Raw genomic sequence first — 23,878 nt, 5'->3', positions numbered from 1 at the left:
AACAAAAATGTCATCTGTGGAAGCCGTAGCACTGTAAAAAGCACGACCAATCATCTGAGCCGGCTAAAGTAACTGGATGACCTACCTGCCTGTCAGCTTTCCATCTGTGCACAAACTTATCCCGTGCCCTCAAGTTTCAAGTGGTGGACTGGTTGGTTCTTCTAAACAAGTAGATACACATACACACACACACACACACACACACACACACACACACACACACACACACACACACACACACACACACACACACACACACACACACCACACACACACACACAAAACTCTCAGATGTGCATATAAACAGACTAAACTAGTTCTACCAGTTATCTTAGTTATGAGAAGTTATGATTACAATTGTTTGCTTTTTGTGACTTTGTCTGTGAAAAGCGCTTTATAAATAAACTTTACTTACTTACTTACTTAAACACACTTAATGAAATCTCCACAGAAACATGAAAACCCCCAGGCTGTTGCTCTTGGTTTCGTCACTGTTCCAAAAAGCACAAACTTGTGTATCAACGAACGAAACCATTATGTACTGAATTAGATGGGGGGGGGAAGTCATAGCATATAAACTAATGCACTTGCTGCTAGCTCATCAATGTCTGCATTTCACATTCTAACGCCTTTTCGTTGTTTTTATGAACGCACAAAACACACTTATATATTTATAACTCACCTTTTGTTCTTCCATTTGCAATATGGTTTCCTCTTGGACCCCTCTGGCGCACAGAAATGCACTCACTTCCTTGAGGTATAGCACCTTCAGATTGGCACATCCATCACATCACAGCATAGACAAGCATCACTATGAGCAGCTTCGGGGAGATCCTGCGGGAGATCGGGGAGTTTGGTAGCTTTCAGAAACGCTTGTTGGCTGGAATATGCATCCTCAGCACTTTTTCTGCTTTCGACATCGCCAGTCAGGTGTTTGTAGGACTGAACTTCCCACATTCCTGTAACACCGACTGGATCCTGGAGCGAGGACCCAACCTGACGGAGGAACGACAAAGAAATCTCACCCTCCCACTGAACAGGGATGGAGGCTTTGAGAGCTGTGAGATGTTCACACCTGTGGATCTTGATTTGGAAACCATTGAGGCGTATGGCATCAACAAGACTACAGGATGCACACATGGATGGGACTATGACGCACCTGTTTGGGCGTCTAGCATCGTGACAGAGGTAAATATTAAACACTTTACTATTAAAACCAGTGGTGTAGCGGGCGTTGGACGCGGGGGTACGCCGTACCCCCACTTATTTGAAGCATGATTTTTTTTGTAATAGTCTAATAAATATAAAATCATTGCCAGTGTTATCAGTTGCAAGTGTGTATTTGTTGTAATAATGACGAAAACATAATAGGCATATTTCACAGTAATTATAATAAAAACGTCATTTATGCAACTTTATTTGAAGCGTGTGTGTGTGTGTGTGTGTGTGTGTGTGTGTGTGTGTGTGTGTGTGTGTGTGTGTGTGTGTGTGTGTGTGTGTGTGTGTGTGTGTGTGTGTGTGTGTGTGTGTGTGTGTGTGGTGTGTGTGTGTGTGTGTGTGTGTGTGTGTGTGTGTGTGTGTGTGTGTGTGTGTGGTGTGTGTGTGTGTGGTGTGTGTGTGTGTGTGTGTGTGTGTGTGTGTGTGTGTGTGTGTGTGTACAGCAGCACTACTCTGTCTGTCTGTTGCTCCTGTGGGGATTGCCCACAGTATTGAGTATGTTAACAAGTAATGTAATGTAATATGAAATATAGAAACGGAACATATCTGCCTGCATTGTGCCAGTGCAATAGAGCAGAGGTTCTCAATTGTTTTTCAGCCAAGGACCCCTTACAACAGGGGTGCCCAACCTTTTTTGAACCGAGAGCTACTTTTAAAGTTGCCAGTCTGCTGAGATCTACCAGTCCAAATAGAGAGGCGTAGCCATTACTGACAGCCTACTACCAGGTAAATACACACTTCTACTTGAATAAAACTGACCTTTGTACGATTATTACTTCATGAAATACTGCAGATCCTTTATCTTACCTCTTTCTAATCTACACACATACAAGTATTTAACTGAAGTTACACAACAGTGTTGTTGATACGGAGTTGGAGTTTATTCACACGTCACTACAGTGGGTAATGTTTTCAAGAAACATTGAACAGTGCTGCCACATATGACACAGGAACAAAAGAAAAGACTCTGAACCCTTTCTTTGCCATTATATAACAATAGTGTTGCTACAAAAGTATAAATGAGGCTTACTAATAAGACAACTCAGATCTGAAGCTACTCAGGAATCTGCTGCAATACAAAGTGCAATACAAATTAATAGATAATAAATTAATAGAATCAAACCCTTTTTTTGTTGCATTTTAGTAGAGTATAAAAAGAAATGCCTTTAAAATAGGATGCAAGCAACACTAGTTTCTTAACCTGAATTGATAATAGACTATAATCAATTTAAGTTTGCATTCTTATACCATTTTGTACAATAATTATAATGAATGAGTTCAAACAAACTCAAACTTACAGCTGATTAATAACGGTATCTAACTTGAGTTTTCATTATATCAAAAACCTGTTGAAATGCTACTGTTATTTTTACTGTCCCCAAAAGCGCGTCGGCAGCCTCCAGGAATGCTTCTTTCACAACTTCGCCGTCTTTGAAAGACTTCATGTGTTTCGCAAGAACGTGACTGACACGATAAGATGCTCTGGTAGCAGCCTTGCTCTTGTTGTTGGGCCTGGTGAAAATGGACTGCTGTGCATTTAGCTGTCCTTTCAGGCCCCTCCCCTTTTTGGAGCGTAGGGCAGAATTAGGAGGGAATTCCGTCTCGTAGCGTTTGTGCACTGTTTTTGAAATGCCGCTCCTAAATTACCCTTCTTCGATAAAGCCACGCTCGCATTGCAGATGAGACAGATGGACTTTGAATTGGAATAGATACAAAAATAATCATCCTCCCACTTTGTAGTGAAAATTATATATTTTGGGCTGTGGACTGTCACTCCTGTTGACACGGACAACATCAGCGAAATAGTGCCCACTGCCCAACAGCCACGTGACACATTGGGGTCACGCCGGCCAATCACAAAGCTTTGATGCGTTCAAGTACATTATTCTGGCACAGGAATATTATGTTATAGGACATTAACGATAAAACAGAATATTGTTGTTCTATTTTTAGACACATCTCGCGATCGACTGGGAATCTCCCCGCGATCGACTGGTTGGGCACCCCTGCCTTACAAGATAGAGAATACACCAAGGACCCCCTCATTCTGATTTGTGATTTTGGGCTATATAAATAAAAATGTACTTGATTTGACTTGTATGTCCCTTGGAATAATCTGACGTAGCCTATTTTTTACACTTCTATAGTCTTAGTTATGTGAAAGAACAACACAAGAGAAATGTATTAGAAAGATATTGGATATGTATTAAAAATATTTGCACCATCTCAACACAGAATACCCATAAAACAATCAATCAATTAGCTGCAAGTAACCTAAACAAAATATCAAAGGGAAATCAAGAGAAAAGTGATCATTTGAAGTGCATTTCAGAACACACACACACACACACACACACACACACACACACACACACACACACACATAAAGATAACACATCAAGTGTTTCACTCTTAGTTAAATTATTTATAAAAGTCTAATCGCAAAATAAATGCAGGCTATAAACAATTGAACACATGCCTGCATTGCAACATATATCAAGTAAATAGCAAAACAACTGCAACTGCATTGCTACAATCCCAAACCACTACTTGTAATGGCAGCCAGCTCTGGACACTTTTGTAGTGATGCAAGGCAGTCCATGAAGCTGATTGCTTCTCTCTGCAAGTGAAGACACGCATATCAAACTAAATAAATAAATGCAACATATCTGACATTTCTGTTGCGCACACACACGTGCACACACATACACACACACACACACACACACAAATTCATAACTGATAATGTCATGGTGCAAAAAGAGGACACTACTGCACATTGCACAACAGCAGCACCATGACCATCTGAATAGCGAGAAATATACACAAATGTATTATATTGTAACTTATTCCCATGCATGTTGCTCAAAGTAATCTCAGTCAGTCTCACTTCCGCGTCTCTCCCTCTCCTCTCGCGCCATGCGCACCAGGCAGGAGTGAGAGTGAGTTACCATGGGGACGCTCTGTGTCTCTGTCGCTCTGAAACTTCTCGCGATTCCCAATAATACGTTTTTAGTAATATCACATAATTTTACAGTTTTGGTTAACATTATACAGGGTTAATGTTTCTTGATTAAATCCAAAGAGGGCAAGGTGGTGTAGACATGTAGGAAATGTGTTTTAAATTACAATTTGTTCACACACACACACACACACACACACACACACACACACACACACACACACACACACACACACACACACACACACACACACACACAGAGAGAGAGCGCTCTTACCATTAATGTGAGATATGGGCCCGTCTCTCGCTGCACAACTTCTCTATCCTTGGAGAAGTAGATGAGAGGCATACACTAGGTCGTTCTCCACTTCCATCCGAGCCCTGTACTTGGTCTTCATGGAGGTCAGCGCTGAGAATGATGACTCGCACAGGTATGTGGTTGGAAAGGGGAGCAACACCCGCATGGCAACAGCAGCGATTTCCGGATACTCCTGTTCAACCGAAGGCCAAAAGTCCACATGCCCCCCTTGGCCGAACCGGATTCTCAGCGTCGCATGCCAGGTCCAGCAGCTCCTCCTCTGCTTTTCCACTGAGACCTCGCGCTGATGTATGGGCAACGAAGGGGTCGCGCACCCAGTCCCAGGCATCGGTGTCAACGTCAGTGAAATAGTCACCAAGGGAGGCAAGATGCGAACCGATTGTATTTTTCACAATCTCAGCTGGTATTTGGTTTGTGTCCAAAAACTCTGTGAGTTGGGGGAACATGTCTGAAATGCCATTTTGCACCCGCCTTCTCCAGATCGCTGTTTTGGCACGGAATGCCTTGATTTTGTCGCTTACCTCCAGGATAGAGGCATATCTGCCTTGAACGGACAAACTGAGATCGTTCAATAAGTTGAACACATCTGCGAGGTAAGCGAGCTGTGCGATCCATTCGGGGTCCGAGAAGAGTGCTGCAGTGGTTGGCTTGTCATTCTGTATGAACTCACACAGCTCTGAGCGCAGTTCGTACACCCGCTGTAGCACCTTTCCACGGAAGAGCCAACGCACCTCTGAATGGAACAGCAGGGTGTCCTGTCCTGCGCCCATCTCCGTGCAGAGCTGGCCGAATAAACGGGACTGCAGTGGCTTACACCAAGGGCGCCGGAAGCGGGGGGGCCATTGGCCCCCCCACTTTACGGCCCTGCCCCACATTTTCGCAGCAGCGGATGCCGGAACACTGTACACATCCCGTTTCAATAATTCCCCTCTACTCTAAAGTCGCATCTAAAAAGAACGCCATCTGATCTAGCTGTGTATATTTTGTTATTTTTGATTGTTATATTCAATCTCATTAGCTACAGGCATGTTTGAAGCTTGTAAAGGGAAGAACACAGCTCGCCTCTCACTCGCCACTCTGCTGTTCCACAGCGCTGCTCACCCTCCCTCCGTTGACATTATGAATGTAAGGCATAGTAATCATAGATAACACCGCAGGGTCCGTTACAGTTTGTTTTCATCTGATTTCAAATAAACAAAGTCTTGGCTTTCAGAATATTAAACTTGTTTCGGCAAATTCAGAAGATAAATACAACTTTGAAGCTTCGGCATAATTACAAGCGGAGAACGGAGTAATTTAACGTCACAGCAAGCATAACAACAGCCGGTGTTTCTCGTCAGTGTTTTCCCCGGGAAACAAACGCAAAAATACACAAACACACGTGGTATACACGCACACACTCGCGAGCTCCCCCCAGACCAGTAATCCAAACGGAAATATCTTCCCTCCGTACTACTTTGATCATTTGCTCCGCTAATAATCAATCAGATCGATCCAGAGAAGAGGAAACTTTGAGGCCTTTTTCTCAAAATGATGACTCGGTGACAGTCATTATATAATGTGACATATTTTGCTTAATATAGTACAAAAACAATCCTGATATCATTAGAAAGCTAGGAATCTCCTCTTTCCAACAGTGTATACAACTCAAAATGTGTCTTCGGATCAATGCGACTGATTTCGATGGAGCAGGTCACTTTGCATTAGGTAAAATACAGCAGGCAGACATAACAGGAAAAATATGTACATTTTAATCCAATCAAATAGGACATTGTCACACCATTCAAATGTATCCATGTACATTACAACCAATAACAAAGCTTAGATGTGTTTATTTGTTACGTTGTTTACGTTATGTGTTACGTTGTTCAGTGTGTGTCAGCCGTTAACCTAGATAGATAAACTTGCAAACATGTCAGAAGAACCGGCGCATAAGAAAACAAAATACAGTCAAACTAAGCTGAAATTCAACAACTTGAATGTCACATCCCTGACATCCACAACTCCGGAGCCTGGTCCTTCAACCATAGAACCAGCTCCGGAGCCTGGTCCTTCAACCATAGAGCCAGCTCCGGAGCCTGGTCCTTCAACCATAGAACCAGCTCCGGAGCCTGGTCCTTCAACCATAGAGCCAGCTCCGGAGCCTGGTCCTTCAACCATAGAACCAGCTCCGGAGCCTGGTCCTTCAACCATAGAACCAGCTCCGGAGCCTGGTCCTTCAACCATAGAACCAGCTCCGGAGCCTGGTCCTTCAACCATAGAACCAGCTCCAGAGCCTGGTCCTTCAACATAGAGCCAGCGCAGCCAGATGAACCCCAGCAGCAGCTCTGCGGCCGCAGAGGCTGTCAAAACCGCTGCCGCCGGCATCGTTGAACCGAAACAGGCTGGTTCCGACTGCATGGAGGTTTGTTGTCGGGACATTGAGACGGGCCAATACAAGCTTATTTGGGCAAAGAGAAGGTACTTCAATGCAGAATGGTACAAAAACAGAGAGTGGTTAATTATTTGCAAAACCACTAAACGAGCCTTCTGTGAAATATGCAGATGTGCTGCTGTCAAACGGCTTGTAACTTTCTCCAAATGTGGAGATGACAGCTTTGTAAATACCGAGTTAATAACTGGAGCTTTTCACAGAGCTGACTTCAAACACCAGTCAACATTCAGCTTGTCAAACAAGAGCGTAGCAGGAAACAAGGAGAGATGGAATGATGTGTGGGCTGGACCTGTGTAGTTTAATGTAGAGGAAAGGAGTGAGCAGAGGGTCGAGTTGTCCATTCTTGTTCTGTTTTCTCTGACTATCTTCCTCCTGAACACCCTCTCAGACTTTCATTTGCTCGCGCTACTAAAGAGACACGTTACCATGGAAACCAAACAATGGTGTAGCTGTATTGAAGTCCGAGTGGAAACAGTAACATTTGGTGCGTTATGTTAGAATGAAACAAATCAGATTTAGTCAGAAATCGGGAGAAATGCGGGATACATATGACCCCGCGAGGAAAACGGGAGTCTCCCGCGAAAATCGGGAGGGTTGGCAAGTAGGCTATGTCACATACACACGCACTTTTTGCCCCCCCCCACTTCTGAAATGAATCCGGCGCCGCTGGCTTACACTTGATGTGGTTGACCACAGATACCACCGTGCTGAGAACGGACTGTAGCTCAGGACTCAATGATTTTGACGCCGGAGCCTGCCTGTGCAGCATAGGTAGCTATCATCATTGGATTGCGCTCCTTGGCACGAGCAACCACCCCACTCTTGCGTCCGGTAATCCGTTTAAATCGCAATGCAATTCTCCCAACTCACATTGCCAGTCTCCATGAACATATCCAGTGCTGGAATTGGGCCGGTACTCACCGGTACGCAGTACCGGCACTTCTGGTTCTGACCCATGGAGTACCGGCACTTCTTGCTCAGTACCGGCATGCTGGCGGTACTCCGGTACTCATGCACCGTGCCAGTACTCAACACTCTCCCGCCGTTCTTATTATACATCCATATATATATATACAGCCGCCCGGTACTCAGTAGATGCGTCATGAGGTGCCGAACGGACATTCTCATCGCTCTAACCGCTGGAGTTTCACAGCGGCTGTCAGCTGTTTACTCCTGTCATTCAAACAGAACGTGCTGGAGAGGGGGCGGGGCTTATCTTCTCCATGTAAATACTGTGGTGGAAACGACTATGTCAAAATTAACCTATTTGACCGTGATTTAATAGTAATACACGTTTCAAAATAATAATAATAATAATGCCGAAGTAACAACATACTGAAAACTGTTAGTAAAACCATGTTTTAATGCTTTACAATTTACATACCTAGATGCACGTGTGTTGTGTTTATGCAGTGCAACTCCCACCCAGTGGGTGGCTATGTAGAGTGATAGAACAGAGCAGGCACGCCCCCGAGAGAAGGAAAGCAAGTCACGTCACAAATTAGCATTTCTAAAATGTTAGCGTGGATTAATAAAAGTGCAAAAAGACAGCGGTTGTCGCCGGAAGAAACTTCAAATACAGAGAATGCTGTGCCTGTGTTGGAAATTGTGTCTGATGGGGAGCTTTCTTTGGTTGATCCTCCTGCTCCAAGTTCTAGTGCATTAGCATTAGCACTAGCTCCGCCGCCTCCTCCAGAGCCTCTAACGTTAGCTGCTGCTGGCGCAACTGCCACCACCAACACCGGGCAAAGCGATGCACCTGACTGCTGGACAACGGACCAGGTGCAATATTTTTGCAAGACCAATGCATGGCTCCTTCTTAAAGATAAGAAGCTAGGATGTCGGATATGCAGAGATGTCAAATCTTTGGGAATACACACTGGACAAGGACTGAAACTGTCAACTGAATGGGGTGAGTGTGCAGTGTCTCATTTCGGTGTTGACAAGGGCAAATAACAAGCTAGCCTGAGAAAAAAATCAAAGAACATAAAGAATCACAAGCCCATGTAAAAGCTGCTGACATCCTTACATCTGCTTCACGTGAAACTATTCAACATCAAGTGCAGTCTATGCATAAATCTGAATTAGACACCACTATCAGAGTTTTTCGAACGGCATATAAAATTGGCAAACATAGCCGGCCATTCACAGACATGCCAATTGATTTGAATGTACAGAAACTGAATGGGCTGAACGTGGGCAGGGTTTTGCACTCCAATAAAACCTGTGGCGAAATCATCGACCACATAGCTCATGAGCTGAAGAAAAAAATGGCAAAAGACATTACAGAAAACCAAAGAAAACTCTGTGTTTTGGTCGATGAATCTACCACTATTAGTGGTAAAACGGTGCTTGTTGTGTGTCTACGCTCAGCATTAGCTGATGCTGAGCCCGAAACGTTTTTTTGGGAGCTGATCGAGTTGGATGGAACAACGGCTGATGACATCACAAAGGCGTTAATGGAGTGTCTTGGAAGAGATTTTAACGAGGACTTTTTAGGTCAGTGTTTCGTTTATTTTGCATGTGATGGGGCTTCAGTCATGCTAGGGAAGAGAACAGGCGTTGCTACCCAGTTGTGTAGTAAATTCCCAAGCCTGTTTGTGTGGCACTGCTCCAATCATCGTCTAGAGCTGGCAGTTGGGGATGTGGTCAAGGAGGTCTCAGGGCTCAATCATTTCCAGATCTTTTTTGACAAACTCTATTCCTTGTTCCATGCCTCCCCCAAAAATCAGAGGCAGTTAGCGCAGTGTGCGCAAGCAGTCGGACAGCGTCTCCTGGTGATAGGGCGTGTTTTGTCCATCCGCTGGGTGGCTTCAAGTGAAAGGAGCGTCAGAGCAGTCTGGGAAAACTACCGAGTGCTTCATGATCACTTCACAAATGCTGCAAACGACACGAGCAGGGATTCCAGAGACAGAGCAAAGTACAAGGGCCTGGATGATGTGCTCACATCTGCAACGTTTGTCAGCAATCTGGGACTGATGTACGATGCGCTCACAGAGCTCAGCGACCTCCCTCGGCAACTCCAAAAAAGAGAGATGACACTGCCTACAGCAGATAGGCTCTTAACTCGAGAAATACGAGTTTTTGAATCCATGGTCACCATGCCTGGCTCACACATGACTACAGTTCATACAGCTCTAGCTGAGAAGTCCTTCAAGGGTGTTTGCCCTGCGTGAGAATGGCAGGCTTGTACAGATTCATGCAGGTCAGTTTTTCCGCCAGTATGGTAGAGAATCTGAGACACAGAATGACTTCCACAACCTCCTCTCATGTCAGCACAAGAGAAATCCCATTACATGGCCGGGAGGCCCGGGACAATCAGCTAATCCAGGACATGAAAGTTATCCATCCTGGAAGTTGGCCTGAAGAGGAGTTAGACGTACAGTATGGGGACGTAGAGGTGCTACGTTTGTGCGAAGTGCTGAAAGTGGACAGAAGAGAGACTGTTCAGGGCTTTCGCGAATACAAGGAAACCAGGGCATCCCGTACACCTGCTGCCATGGAGCCTCTACTGAAAGCAGTCCGAACCATCGCTGTCTCCACTAGTGAGTGTGAGCGGGCATTCAGCTGCATGAACGATATCCTTACTGCAAAAAGGAATGCTCTCTCTGTCAGCCGACTGTCCAGCCTGGTTTTCATTAAATGTAATGGACCATCACTAGGACAGTTCAATCCGGAACAGTATGTGAGGTCCTGGCTGGCAAAGGGAAGGAGAAGTGCTGATGAAAGAGCCTGTCCAGCTCCAGCCCCTGATACTGATGTCCCCAAGGCCTTCTGGAGCCTTTTCTAACAATGTGAAGTATATTGCAAAGCAGCTCACCCAGTGAGAAGACTTTTGGCATAATGTGCCGATTTGTACAGATCCTGGCGATAGAAGGACTTCAGACCAACCAGGGAGTTATCTGATCAGCTTGGTGTTCAATGTAACTCTTTACCATGGCTCAGACTTTGTTACTTGCAGTTACAGTTTCTCATTTTAGATTGTGCAAATTTTGCATGTGTTTTTACATGTTCTTTGTTCATGCTCTTTATCATTTTTCTGAGTTGGAAAGTTAGATTGCATCATAGTTTACTTTATACATATTTGTATTCTTCAGTGGTGAAGTATATTGCAAAGCAGCTCAGCCATGTGAGAAGACTTTTGGCACTTTTTCGTTTTTCGTTTTCTGAGTTGGAAAGTTAGATTGCATTCAAAATGTACAGAAATACTTAATTTTGTTAAAGCTTTTTATAAAAAATGCTTCTGACCAGAGCTTTGTTTCCTTGTCATTAATGTTGAACACCACCAGAGGGGCTCTCACCTGAAAGGTCTCTGCTTCATGTGTCTTCAGCAGAAGATCTAGACTTTGATTGCTATATTTTCAGTTAATATTGACCTTACTGAGCTTTAGCCATATCCGCTGCCTATCATAAAAAATGTTAAGTACAGTGAACCTTTCTAAAATATACAGTAGTAAAGAGACAAACCCACCAGCATTATAGTAGCCAAATTCTTGTTTGTGGGCTGTATATATAAAATTGACTTGAAAAAGTTGCTGATTTTAGAGTACTGGCACGTTTTTCATTCCAATTCAAGCACTGAACATATCTACAACATTGAAAATCTCCTCACTTGTTGCTCGCCCCCTCAACTCTTGACAAAATAAAAAATCTTCCTGAATCCTTCCTTCCCACGGGTAGCGAACCAGCGCGATGAGCTGCGCAGAGCCGGACACATCAGTGGACTCATCCAATTGAACCGCGAATTTAGACCCTCTCAGTCTTTCCAGCAGTTGTGATTTGATATCAGCAGACATGTCCTCAATTCGTCGTCTGATGGTGTCATTTGACAGAGGTACACTTCTCAATTTGGCAGCCGCATCTTTCCCCACCAGGTGACCGCACTGTGCGGGACTGCACACACAGCATTTTTGTGTGTCGCGCAGAAAAGCCGGATCGGTTCGCTGACGGCCGGGTGTTTCGGATTAACTGGTTCCCCGATCAACTGGTTTACAGAGGTGGGGGGGCGTGGCCTTCGACTGAAATACACATTTCGATCGCTTCTTCTGTCATTTACATAAATCTTTTGGTATATTTGGCTCGGTAGGAAGACTTTGATGCATATTCAGTACCAGTGTGTGAGGTTGTGGTTACGATGGCGATATCCGGACGCGAACAGCGGGGACTACAAAAAGAAAAACGAGTTGACAGGGGATGTCTGTTCAAAACATTGCGAGCTCGAATAAATCATTTAAACCAGCTATTGTTGCCAGACTTATCACTGAATATCGTTCTTAATGTGATACCAAGTCCATCTGAGACATGTGTACACCTTCAGACAGCCTCCAAGTGAAGCGTAGGGCCTACGTTGTTAACTCACAGTTTGAAAGCAGCGTGGAGAAGTCTTCAGCCGTGGTAAGCTGTGATCCGCACTACACCACTGATTAAAAGTAAATGTTTCTGATGTTTGAGAAGCGATGACCTCCTCCATAAATTCTTATCTGCCTGTGGTGACTGTACTGATAACTTTATAAACAAATACTGCAGTAAGGTCTCTGTTTTTGTTTATTTGTGTCCCCCTCTCACTTCAGTTTGATGTAGTTTGTGACAGGAGTGGTTTGATCGAGGCGTCCCAGTCCATCTCCATGGCCGGAGTTCTGGTTGGAGCGCTGGCTTATGGGGCGATTTCTGACCGGTAAGAATCCAAAACACATCCACCTTTTTGTTTGTCTATTTTTTCTTTAAATCTAATTATTATTAATAATATAAATAATGATGTATTTATCTATGCACGTATGTTATTATCACTATTTTAGAAAATAACAAAAATAATCTATAAGATAAGATAAGACTTGATTTATCCCGAAGGAAATTGTTGTGCCAGAGCCATACAAATACAACAAACACAGCAGCATGATAATAATATTAAAACTGTACACTAAACGTGCAATTACATATCTACAGGAAACAGACGGTCACATAATTAATGTAACTATTAACAGTCTTTAGTAGTGCAAATAAACGCAGTGGCAGATACGTAATTGCACGTTATCATAGCACATTGTTAACAATAATAATATTGCACATGTCATATAGCAGCGAGTGTTTTGTAATGATGGTAATTGTAAGGGAAACTTCTGTGTAGTAGCAATGCAGTGGGAGTCACCGACTCAGGAAAGAGACACGGGTAGAGCAGGAGCTTTGATGTCAAACACTGATGGTTTATTTGGAGCTTCGGCCGGAGAATTCACATCACAAGTCACAGCAGCCACGATCTGACTGCACGGTAGAGTTGCCACGTCAATTCTGAAGAACTCTACCCCAGACCCCTGTATTTAGCTAGTTCCGAGAGCATCATCAACATGCTGCATAACAAGATAAAATCATAACACCTATCAGCTGACGTCAACAGGCAGGAACATAGAATCATAACACCTCTATCAGCTGACGCCAACAGGCAGGAACATAGAATCATAACACCTCTATCAGCTGACGCCAACAGGCAGGAACATAGAATCATAACACCTCTATCAGCTGACGCCAACAGGCAGGAACAGGGAGACAAAACACCTCTATCAGCTGACGCCAACAGGCAGGAACAGGGAGACAGAACACCTCTATCAGCTGACGCCAACAGACAGGAACATGGAATCATAACACCTCTATCAGCTGACGCCAACAGACAGGAACATAGAATCATAACACCTCTATCAGCTGACGCCAACAGGCAGGAACATAGAATCATAACACCTCTATCAGCTGACGCCAACAGGCAGGAACATAGAATCATAACACCTCTATCAGCTGACGCCAACAGACAGGAACATAGAATCATAACACCTCTATCAGCTGACGCCAACAGGCAGGAACATAGAATCATAACACCTCTATCAGCTGACGCCAACAGGCAGGAACAGGGAGACAAAACACCTCTATCAGCTGACGCCAACAGGCAGGAACAGGGAGACAGAACACCTCTATCAGCTGACGCCAACAGACAGGAACATGGAATCATAACACCTCTATCAGCTGACGCCAACAGACAGGAACATAGAATCATAACACCTCTATCAGCTGACGCCAACAGACAGGAACATAGAATCATAACACCTCTATCAGCTGACGCCAACAGACAGGAACATAGAATCATAACACCTCTATCAGCTGACGCCAACAGGCAGGAACATAGAATCATAACACCTCTATCAGGTGACGCCAACAGACAGGAACATGGAATCATAACACCTCTATCAGCTGACGCCAACAGGCAGGAACAGGGAGACAGAACACTGAGAGCACAGCAGCCAAGGTTACGAGGTGCGTGTGCTCAGTCAGGACAGTTTGAACTGATAAACTGGGTCAAAGTTATGGGCCTTGGAAAACAGTAATGATATTTATATTGCACATAGCAGAGATGGGGACTCGAGTTTGTGACTCGGACTCGAGTCGCACTTAAGTCGCACACACAGAGACTTCAGACTTGACTTGGACTCCTGCTCAAAAGACTTCGGACTCGACTTGGACTCGTGTTTTGGGACTCGTGAACAATCATTGTGTTTTCTATTTTTGGCGTATTAAAGGTGGGGTATGTAAATTTGAGAAACCGGCTCGAGATCGCTAGAATTTGAAAATACACAACCGGAGAAAATCTGCCACTTCCTCACAGAGCCCCTCCTCCAACACACACGAACGCGCACATGACCAATGAGGGCACGAGATCAGTTTGTGCCCCGATGGAAGGCTGATAGGCAGGTAGGCCATCCAGTTATTTTAGCCGGGCCGGCTATCGGGATGTTAAGAGCATTCCATGGAATATAACAAAAAGTGTATCTCGAGCCGGTTTCTCAAACTTACCTACCCCACCTTTAACATTAACATCATGGTAACACCATGGCGACCGGCGGCACACCTGCAGCTGTACCGCTTGTAATTAGGTTCAACTATAAAAACTTCGAACAAAACGCCGGCGGCACCAACAGAAGGAGCGCACACTGCAAAGTCTGCAATATTAAAATCGAGGATGCTGGTGCAACAACGTCAAATTTCATCAGGCACTTGAAAACTCACCCGGAGAGGTCAGTCACATTAACGCATATGGACGGTTAGCAAACATGTTTAGCTCAGCATCAGCTATGTAATGTTAACTTAGCTTGCTACTAGCTTTGTAACTGAATATTTGAAAAGATGAGTGAATGTTTGCTTGTCACACTTGTTTGCGTTGAGTGGCGTTGACATCCAACTCTTGACATGACATAAAAAAGGTCGGTAACGTTAATCATTACATGGCTAACGTTAAAAGTAGAAAAATACATAGTTACATACATACATACATCTGTCGGTTTATAGGCAGGTTACAGGTTTATTGTTGACCACGTAACGTTAATGTTACAGGTTTATCAGGTTACCATTACACTGGGTTTGAGTGAGAGGATAGAGGAATATGTTTATTTATAGTAGACTTAAAAGATGTAATTAGAGACCCAGTGTAATTAAACAATATGGTTGCAGAGGTCACATTTTAACATTTTTGTCCACTGGCCAAATGGCTAGCCTAGTGAATGTTGAAATGTTACCAGCCACTCAATAGATTGCCATTGTTATGTTTGGCTGGTGCGTGCAACATACAGTACCAGCCACTTGCATGATTTACCAGCATTTGGCTGGTAAATGGTGTTAATGGTAGATATCTCTTTTGGAACAGGTCATGTTTTAATATCACCAGTTCAGTATATTTCAGATAATATTGCAGCAATAGTTTTTTAGTTGCAAATGGCACAGAACAAATGTTTACTTTGAAGTACTTTTAACACAGTTTCCCTGCGGGGGATTAATAAAGTATTTGTGATACTGATTTCTGATTCTGAAGTGTTTTGCTTATAAGTTGTTTGCATTTAGCTAAAGTGTGATGTTTTTCCTCATATTGCATTGCAATAGCCTGTTTAAAGTGATCATATAACAAACAACTAATCAGTACTGATACTGTATGCTAATAGATATAGGAGTGATAATAATACAGTCAATGCTTTGAATGTCTTAGATATAGCTGTGCAGTATTCTTAACAGACTGGATAGCAGCAGACAATAGAAGGCTTATTACAACCAGAAGAGACATGAGACTTTTATTTTTTAGAGACTTGAGACTTGACTTGGACTCGTGACCAAAGACTTGAGACTTGATCAAGTCTCACCCCACAAAGACTTGAGACTTGACTTAGACTCGTGACCAAAGACTTGAGACTTGACTTGGACTTGCAAAAAAAGACTTGTGAACATCTCTGGCACATAGTGTTGGTGTGGAAGTTCTCAGTTCCCTTTACTGAAGGGTGACGAGTTAAAGAGTTTGATGGCCACAGGGTGGAAAGACCTCCTGTGGTGCTCCGTGGTGGTTAATCTTATCTGTAGTTTATATCGTGTTGAGGTGAAAGCATACGTCTTCTCTCCTCTCCCTGCAGGTTTGGACGGCGCTTCTCGATCCTGCTCTGTGTTTCTCTCCTCCTGTTCTTCAGTGTTGGTTCAGCTTTCTCCCCCAACATCTACGTTTACATGTTTTTCAAATTTCTCTGCGGCACCTCGAGTATCAACCTTCAGATGAACATATCTGTGATGGGTAGGTTTGTTCTTCCCATCATCATTAGCTATTTTACCTGTTAGGCCCCAAGCCTGTTTTTCAGGTCTCAAGCTCGAAAATGACATTTCCAGAACAAATGACCATATCTTCCCTTCTAAAAGGGGAAAATTAATAATCTTTTTTCTCAAAGTAATGATAAACCTGTGAGTTGGATGTAGAAAAGTCAGAATCAATATAGATGTTTTTTATTTTAAAGAAAATTCAGATTGAACATAGTAAAAAAATGTAAATTATAGTGTCTGTCCAAAAATACTTTTTTACTTATAGTGAAAACTACCCTTGGATGATGGGTTAGTAGACTAAAAGCTTTAGGAATCCAAAGTACAACATATAATAAGTACCCTGTATCAAGATTGATGCAAAACAAGTGAAGTTTGACCTTTTTAGAGAGATTTAGCAAAAGAAAAACACTTCTGGGGTCATTTGGGTGGATTTTTCATATCTCTGGCCCCCCTTGGTCGATTTTGATGATTGACACCTCTTTCTAACCGTCAGAGCCAATGGAATCGAGGGAAGTTCCACATACACACACAGTTTACCAAATAAGGAATGATAGTGACGCGTAGAAAAACCGGAAGCTGCGCTAGCCTCTGGTGGCTACCATTATTAGCTAATTTTGATTCTCCGTTTTTTGCATAAAAATGGAATTATGGATTATCAATAATTTGTTTGACACTATATTTATAGCTGACACTTTTGTGAGTGATGTTGGATGGAAAGGCCATCTCGTGTCACATCAAGGTTCACCAAAGAAGTAAAGATAGGACAGGAAGTAGCAGCTTGGTTTAACTTCAGGTGGTGCACGGACATTATGTTAGATATTAAATTATTACAGATATTAAGGGACAGAGGACACTGAGCTGGCAACCTCTACTAAACTCAATTTTCACTCCAAAATGAAACGTAAGAATAGATTAAATCCCAATATGCTCACTTTCAGCTGGTCTGCTCTTGTCATTGATGAAACTGATCTATTAGACACGACTGTCTATAAAATTGTAATGATTGTATTACATGCATTTTACTAAACAGACTGTACGTGGTTTGTCATGCTTTGCTTTCGGTTATTTTGTTCATGTATGTCTGTAAGACGTTGCTTTTGTCGGGACCCCCTTGAAAACGAGATGGTGCTTCTCAAGGGGTTTATCCTAATAAATAAAATGTCTATATATATCTGTGTTACAGGGGTGGAGTGGACTGGTCCCTCTTACGCTGCTCGTTTCACAACAATCACCTTAACGTTCTGCGGTGTGGGACTGACCTTACTGTCGGGCATCGCCTATTTAATCCGCGATTGGAGGATCCTGCAGCTGGTGCTCTTCAGTCCTCTTCTAGTCCTCTTTGCAGTCTATTACAGGTCAGCAGTAACACTCGCGATAAGAATGGTTTGAATTATAACAAGTAAAAGTGTGTGATTTTGATCCTGTGTGTCTTCAGGCAAGGCAAGTTTATTTATATAGCACATTTCAACACAAGGCAATTCAAAGTGATTTACAGAAATGAAAGACATTGAGCATTAAGAAACAAATTATAAAATGGCATTTAAAAACACATTTAAAAGCAAAGATAATAAAGCATGAATAACAAAGGAACATGAATTAAAGTGACAGTGCAGTGTGAGATACACACATTTGAAATATTTAGCTCTGACTCTCAATCATTGCTAACCTTTTAGCAGAAATAGTTTTCTTTGACCTCACTTTCTTTCTACTTTATTTTTTAACTTATCATTTAGTTATGTCAAGTGTTTCATGCTAAACGAACCCCGCTTTGGATAATTCTAATCTGCAACCCAATATTCCAAAAATTCAACGAATCCAGTGGCGTTTCTATATGTACAAAAGTGGTGTGGCACAAAACACTTAGATGTCTATAAGCTTCTGGCACTGACTCTTCAGGTTTACAAATATTATATTTTGACCTAAATCAAAATATAATATTATTTTCAAAAGCCTCTTTAGTCTGATGCTTCAATTAATATTAAACAGACAGTTCAACAGAAGGATACCCAAAAAATGTAATTTTATCATTTACATATTGAATTGTTCTCTCTTAGTAAGATCCCATTTTCAATAAAATGGTGGTCTTACCTTGACTTGAAGATGAAGTCCATTTGCCTATCCTTCTGGACAAAAATCTCTATTACTTTTTTGTAAAAGTCCTCCTTATCTTCTTGTAGTTTCAAAAATCTAAATGATGGATTTATGATTCGAAAATTATAAAAGTAGGGTAGACATGTGGATATTATCCGGCTGAACAAAACGTACATTTATCTAACAGCTACGTTTCCCACAGATCTTATTTTGAGCTATTTTCTAAAATCCTATGGAGAAATCTCATTGCTTTTTTGTGGAGGGAAGCCATGCGCAGCTTACTTCCTGGTTTTAGGACGCGTCTCTCTCCTCCTCTTCACCTGCTCTTCACACACCACACTTTTCGCGGCACACATACTTACAGCCAATCAGCTCTGAATTATGTGAGATGACGTATGGTGGGGATGGCAGCTCTATGTCCCTTTGGTCATTATTTTTTGCCACACACATTAAATAGGAAAATACTCTGAGCATGCGCAGTGTAGTTTTTACAGTCACCGTTCACTTAGACAGTGAGAGGGAGGGGCAGGATCGGGTTTTGTCCCACATGGCTCTAAACAAACAGCTCAATAGGCACACACTGTAGACACTAATTAGAAGAACAAATACTAAAACAGCAATGTACAGACGAATCAGATGATTAGACATGATCTTAAAATATATTTTATATATATTTTAATTTATTTTTTGCATTTTGTTGTAATCATTATTTTAATACTTTCTGCTGACACTAGGTGGGGCTGTGCCCCTAATGACCAGTCGCCACTGTTTGTGTAGCATATAAAATGAATTTGCTCCCAGACATTCATGGGGCGTGCTAGTTTTGGACCCCATCTGTAACCCCGTCTTTTACTGTACAGTTTTGCTGTTATGCTGCTGTGTTTGTTGTATTTTTGTGGCTCTGGCACAACAATTTCCTTCAGGATAAAGTCTTATCTTATCTTTAGGTTTCTCCCAGAGTCCGCCCGCTGGCTGATCACCCAGGGCAGGAAGGAGGAGGCGCTGAAGGAGCTGCAGAGGGCTGCCCGGCTGAACGGGACCACGGTACCAGAACATCTGCTGGACAAGGTGAGCTGTGTCAACGCTATAAACCTACGGAAGACGATTGGGGCCACATGAGATCATTTTTTGGAGATCTGCTAAAAAGGTCAGAATTCTGAGGGGACAAAAAATGAATTCTGAGAAATCAGAATTCTGAGTTTAAAGTGGAAAAAAAGTAAAAAATCTGAGGAAAAGTACATTATTTTTAGAATAGGTTATTATTATTACTCTTCCTTCGCGTCGAAAGGAGCCAGTTGAGGTGGTTCAGGGCACCTAGTTAGGATGCCACATGGGCGCCGAGGTGTTCCAGGCACGTCCAGCTGGGAAGAGACCAAGGGTTAGACCTACAGTAGGACCAGGTGGAGGGATTATATCTCTTCGCTGGCCTGCTGGGAGCGCCTTGGGATCCCCCAGTCAGAGCTGGTTGATGAGGGGAAAGGAACGTTTGGGGCTCTCTGCTGGAACTGATACCTCCGAGACCCGACCACGGATAAGCGGGAGAAGATGGATGGATGGATAAATCTATTCTAGTAGACCTCAACAATGGAATTATGATCAGTGCAAATGGCCATGACAGGTCTCCTTTAATAAAATGTGGCCTCGTTTTTTTTCCTCTCTTTATGAACCCTCCAGGGCTCCGTAGAATTGTTAGGAAAAAGTAAATTCTCTGAGAATAAGTCAGAAATCTGAGAAAAAAATCTGAATTTTAAGAAAAGTTGGAATACTGTTTAAAACGTTTTTTTAAATCTAAAAAAAATTATACGAATCCTCACAATTCAGATTTTTTTTCTCAAAAATAAAAAAAATCAAATCACTTTTTATCCGATCTCAAAATAAAATCAAGTGGCCCTAATCCTCTTCCGTTTAAACCTCTTTGTGACACATACTCATTTTCTTTCTTTTCACTTCCTAAACTTGAGATTGAGGGAACATCCAGAAGAAGAAACGTGTTCGACATCTTCCGGATATCGTATTTGAGAAAACTTACTCTCATAATGGGCTACAACTGGTGGGTCTTCATAACAATTGCTCTGTTCTTTCTCAGTCAGTGAATCAGTATGACTAATGTTTATCAATGATATCTAATCGCCACGCTGTTAATTGTTCACATTTGTCACATTAATCCTTGATTGGGAACTTGAACAAAATGTCTTTCTTATTCTCCAACTGTACCAGGTTTGCAGTAAATCTTCTCTACTACGGACTGACCCTGAATGTGGGCAGCTTTGGCCTCAATATCTACCTCACACTGTTCATCTTTGGAGTCGTCGAATTTCCTGCACGGGCTACTTCTTACGCTCTGATGCAACGCATCGGAAGGAGGACAGGACTAGTGGGCTTCCTTTTCTTCGGGGGAGCTTCTTGCCTCATGGTCCTTGCCATCCCAAAAGGTATATAGTACATGAAAACATTTGTTATAGACGTGTCGTTTTTTTCACGTTCACTATGTGTTGCAATGTATTATTTCCCCATCAGATCTTCCTGCCGTGGTGACAACCATAGCAGTCATCGGGACGTTTGCTGCTACTGCCAGTTTCAACATAATCTATGTGTACACTACAGAATTATACCCAACTATTTTAAGGTAATGTCACTCTTTTTCAATTGCATTTCAAGCGCTGTATGAACGCAGTCCATTCACCATTGTGTGTTCTTGCAGGCAGAATGGTTTTGGTGTGAACTCGATGTTTGGTCGCGTGGCGGGGATCCTGGCTCCACTGGCGAGACTCCTGGACGTCTACCATCACTCCATCCCCATGCTGATATACGGCATCGTGCCCATCACTGCTGCTGGTCTCTGCTTGTTACTGCCTGAAACCCTCAATGTGGAACTCCAGGACCACACTGAGCCCGAGTGAGTGCAGTATACACAGCTTTATTTGAAAAACAAATGTATAGAGAGCCTAAGTCCCGCCCTTCTACAGTACTTCCGACCCATGGGACCTTATTTCGGAAAAAGTATGTATTGAAGTCAATGGCGAGAGAACATTTTATCTTTCGATCCCGTTTGAATTGTGCCATGAATTACACATATGATGTTTGTCAATTTAAAAGATAATTTTGCAAGTCAAGAAAAAAAAAGTTTGTCGTAAAACTGTGAAGTAACACTTTGTTTTGTGTGAAACCGCTCAATGAACTACATCTCTGGTCCCGCACAACACACGTCACCAACACCAAGATGGCTGTCACCTTGGCACCTTTCACCTCTTTCTTTCAGATTGAGGTGAAAAGTATTACAGTAAACGAGGTGGAAATCATTACACGTCTGGGCATGTTGAGAGCTGCTATTACACAAAAGGGGAGTTAGTCTGTAAGAGCCAGCATGCGGGACCGGCGGTACAAGGTTGTACAAGGTTTCTGTCAGTCAGACAGCTCACGTCTTTGAGTTTGGCGACTTGGCTCGGGCATCATCACTCCATAGATATACATAGCACGATGAGTGATGATTAAATAACTAACCCCCGAGCCTGCAGGTGGAAGCTGGGGTGGTGGTGGGGCAGCAAGCAGCAGCGACGTGGAAGTAGCTGCAGCAATAGCAGCAGCAAGCAAAGCATAGAGAGATATCTGGCAGGTTAAATAGAGCGGCATATTAAGGAGACTCTGTTGTAGAGCGGCAAGGGGCGTTAAGTATGAATGCAGCATAAGTGCTCGAGTTGACTGCCTGAACTAGCTTGCAGGCTTCGCCCCATTTATGACATCACTTGCTCTTGGACTTTCTTGACTTGGAAAACATTTTTTTTAAATTGACAAACATCATATGTGGCACAATTCAAACGGGATCAAAACATTATTTATCTCGCCATTGACTACCATACATATTTTTTCCAAAATAAGGTCCCATGGTGGTCCACCGGAAAGGGAGGGACTTAGGCTCTCTATTAGGTGTAAATAATTGCATATAACAATAATTTGTTCTGTTTTTAATTCTAGAAAACCATCAAATGGAGCTTTGGAGAACCGACACAGTGAGGAAGTCATTCTTCCTTTGTTATAGTCAGACAACTTTTCTACATGTATTTGCATTTTTTTTCAACCTCTTTTTATCGGTGTTGTTGGGATAAAAGTGTTATGTGAATAAAATGTAATTTACCAGAGCTTTGTTGAAAGTGTTGAAAAAAAAGTATTGGGGCAACAATTTAGCTTCAGGGGAAACCTGAGATATTCACACAGAAATTACAACTTTATATAAATTAATAAAAGGCAAATAATTCATATTATTATTATTAATATTATTATACAGACATACAATTCCAATGTGTTTCGAATCTACATTTGCAACAAAAAAATTAGTAAATGTTTGGATCTTTCTGCATACCCAGGATTTTAATATCAAATCTGTTACTTTTTGTATTCCTATTTGTCAAACCTATTTTTAATTAACACTGTGACCAAAAGATAGAATCTTCCAAAAAGTTAACTGTGATTCGTTGTGGTAATTCTAAACTAAACAAACGGTAAATGATCAAAACTGATTGATTAAAGTTAAACCATTGAAGCAATAGGCGGGTTATGCATCAACACATTATCACGTATTATGAACACACAGATTTAAACACTCGTTGGTGCCTCAAACGCATCGTCATGATTCTCCGTGTTCACCGTTAAATCAGCTGAGGAGAGAAACAAGACACAGTTTTAAATGAAGGGATGCCACATTAATAACCATTTATGAACAACAAAAGGATATATATGGTACTCACTTTGTTTGAGTCTCTATGCCTCCGACTCACTGGACACCGCGTCAGCAGAGTTTCTCAGAAGCCATCGGTTCTTGTGTTGAACGTGTCCGAAGCCTTCGTCGTAGTTTCCCTTTCTTCTGAACAGTTGTTGGTAGTGAAATATGCAGTAGAACTCCCCATGCAGTGGTGAGTAATTTTGCATGCTACAGTACAATAAGCAAAATAGTTTAGTTAAAGTTATGTTTCACTGTTCTGCTGTACCTTAAACCCCGATCCAAACGAAGCTGATTGGTCTTTGCTCAATTTATATGCGGTGGTGAAGCAACATTAAAACGGTTAATCATCTGTTATATTTGTCTCTATTAATGTGACAGTGTTTTTATTTTAATTGAATAGCCATATCTTAAGGTAGCTTATCCGTGATACAGTCTTACCGGTATAAGAAATAATGTGTTTTACAGTTCAATAGTCTGCTATTCAGGCTTATGCCAAGTTCATCCATATTTCAATAACAATCCGTTATC

The 23,878-nt window shown here is 42.4% G+C and overlaps 1 protein-coding gene across 1 annotated transcript; it reads left to right on the top strand.

The window, feature by feature from the left end:
* Positions 1-802: 802 nt before the first annotated feature.
* Positions 803-23,715, top strand: LOC117549833 (solute carrier family 22 member 13-like). The gene is made up of 10 exons (XM_034221933.1): positions 803-1,188; positions 12,504-12,607; positions 16,365-16,519; positions 17,726-17,897; positions 19,581-19,701; positions 20,595-20,683; positions 20,851-21,065; positions 21,151-21,259; positions 21,335-21,529; positions 22,606-23,715. The coding sequence occupies exons 1-10, from the start codon at positions 814-816 to the stop codon at positions 22,667-22,669; spliced, it is 1,599 nt and encodes a 532-aa protein (XP_034077824.1). The 5' UTR covers positions 803-813; the 3' UTR covers positions 22,670-23,715.
* Positions 23,716-23,878: the final 163 nt, after the last annotated feature.

Source organism: Gymnodraco acuticeps, unplaced genomic scaffold (genome assembly GCF_902827175.1).
Source record: "Gymnodraco acuticeps unplaced genomic scaffold, fGymAcu1.1, whole genome shotgun sequence".
NCBI lineage: Eukaryota > Metazoa > Chordata > Actinopteri > Perciformes > Bathydraconidae > Gymnodraco > Gymnodraco acuticeps.
Note: the sequence above shows the minus strand (reverse complement) of the source record. Positions and strands in the feature narration are given on the sequence as shown.

Bases quoted from the DNA above. Each gene is read 5' to 3' on its own strand.
- LOC117549833 (XM_034221933.1), top strand. From the start codon at position 814: ATGAGCAGCTTCGGGGAGATCCTGCGGGAGATCGGGGAGTTTGGTAGC. The intron at 12,608-16,364 runs GTAAGAATCCAA...CTCTCCCTGCAG, and splicing joins TATGGGGCGATTTCTGACCG to GTTTGGACGGCGCTTCTCGA. The intron at 21,530-22,605 runs GTGAGTGCAGTA...TTTTAATTCTAG, and splicing joins CAGGACCACACTGAGCCCGA to AAAACCATCAAATGGAGCTT.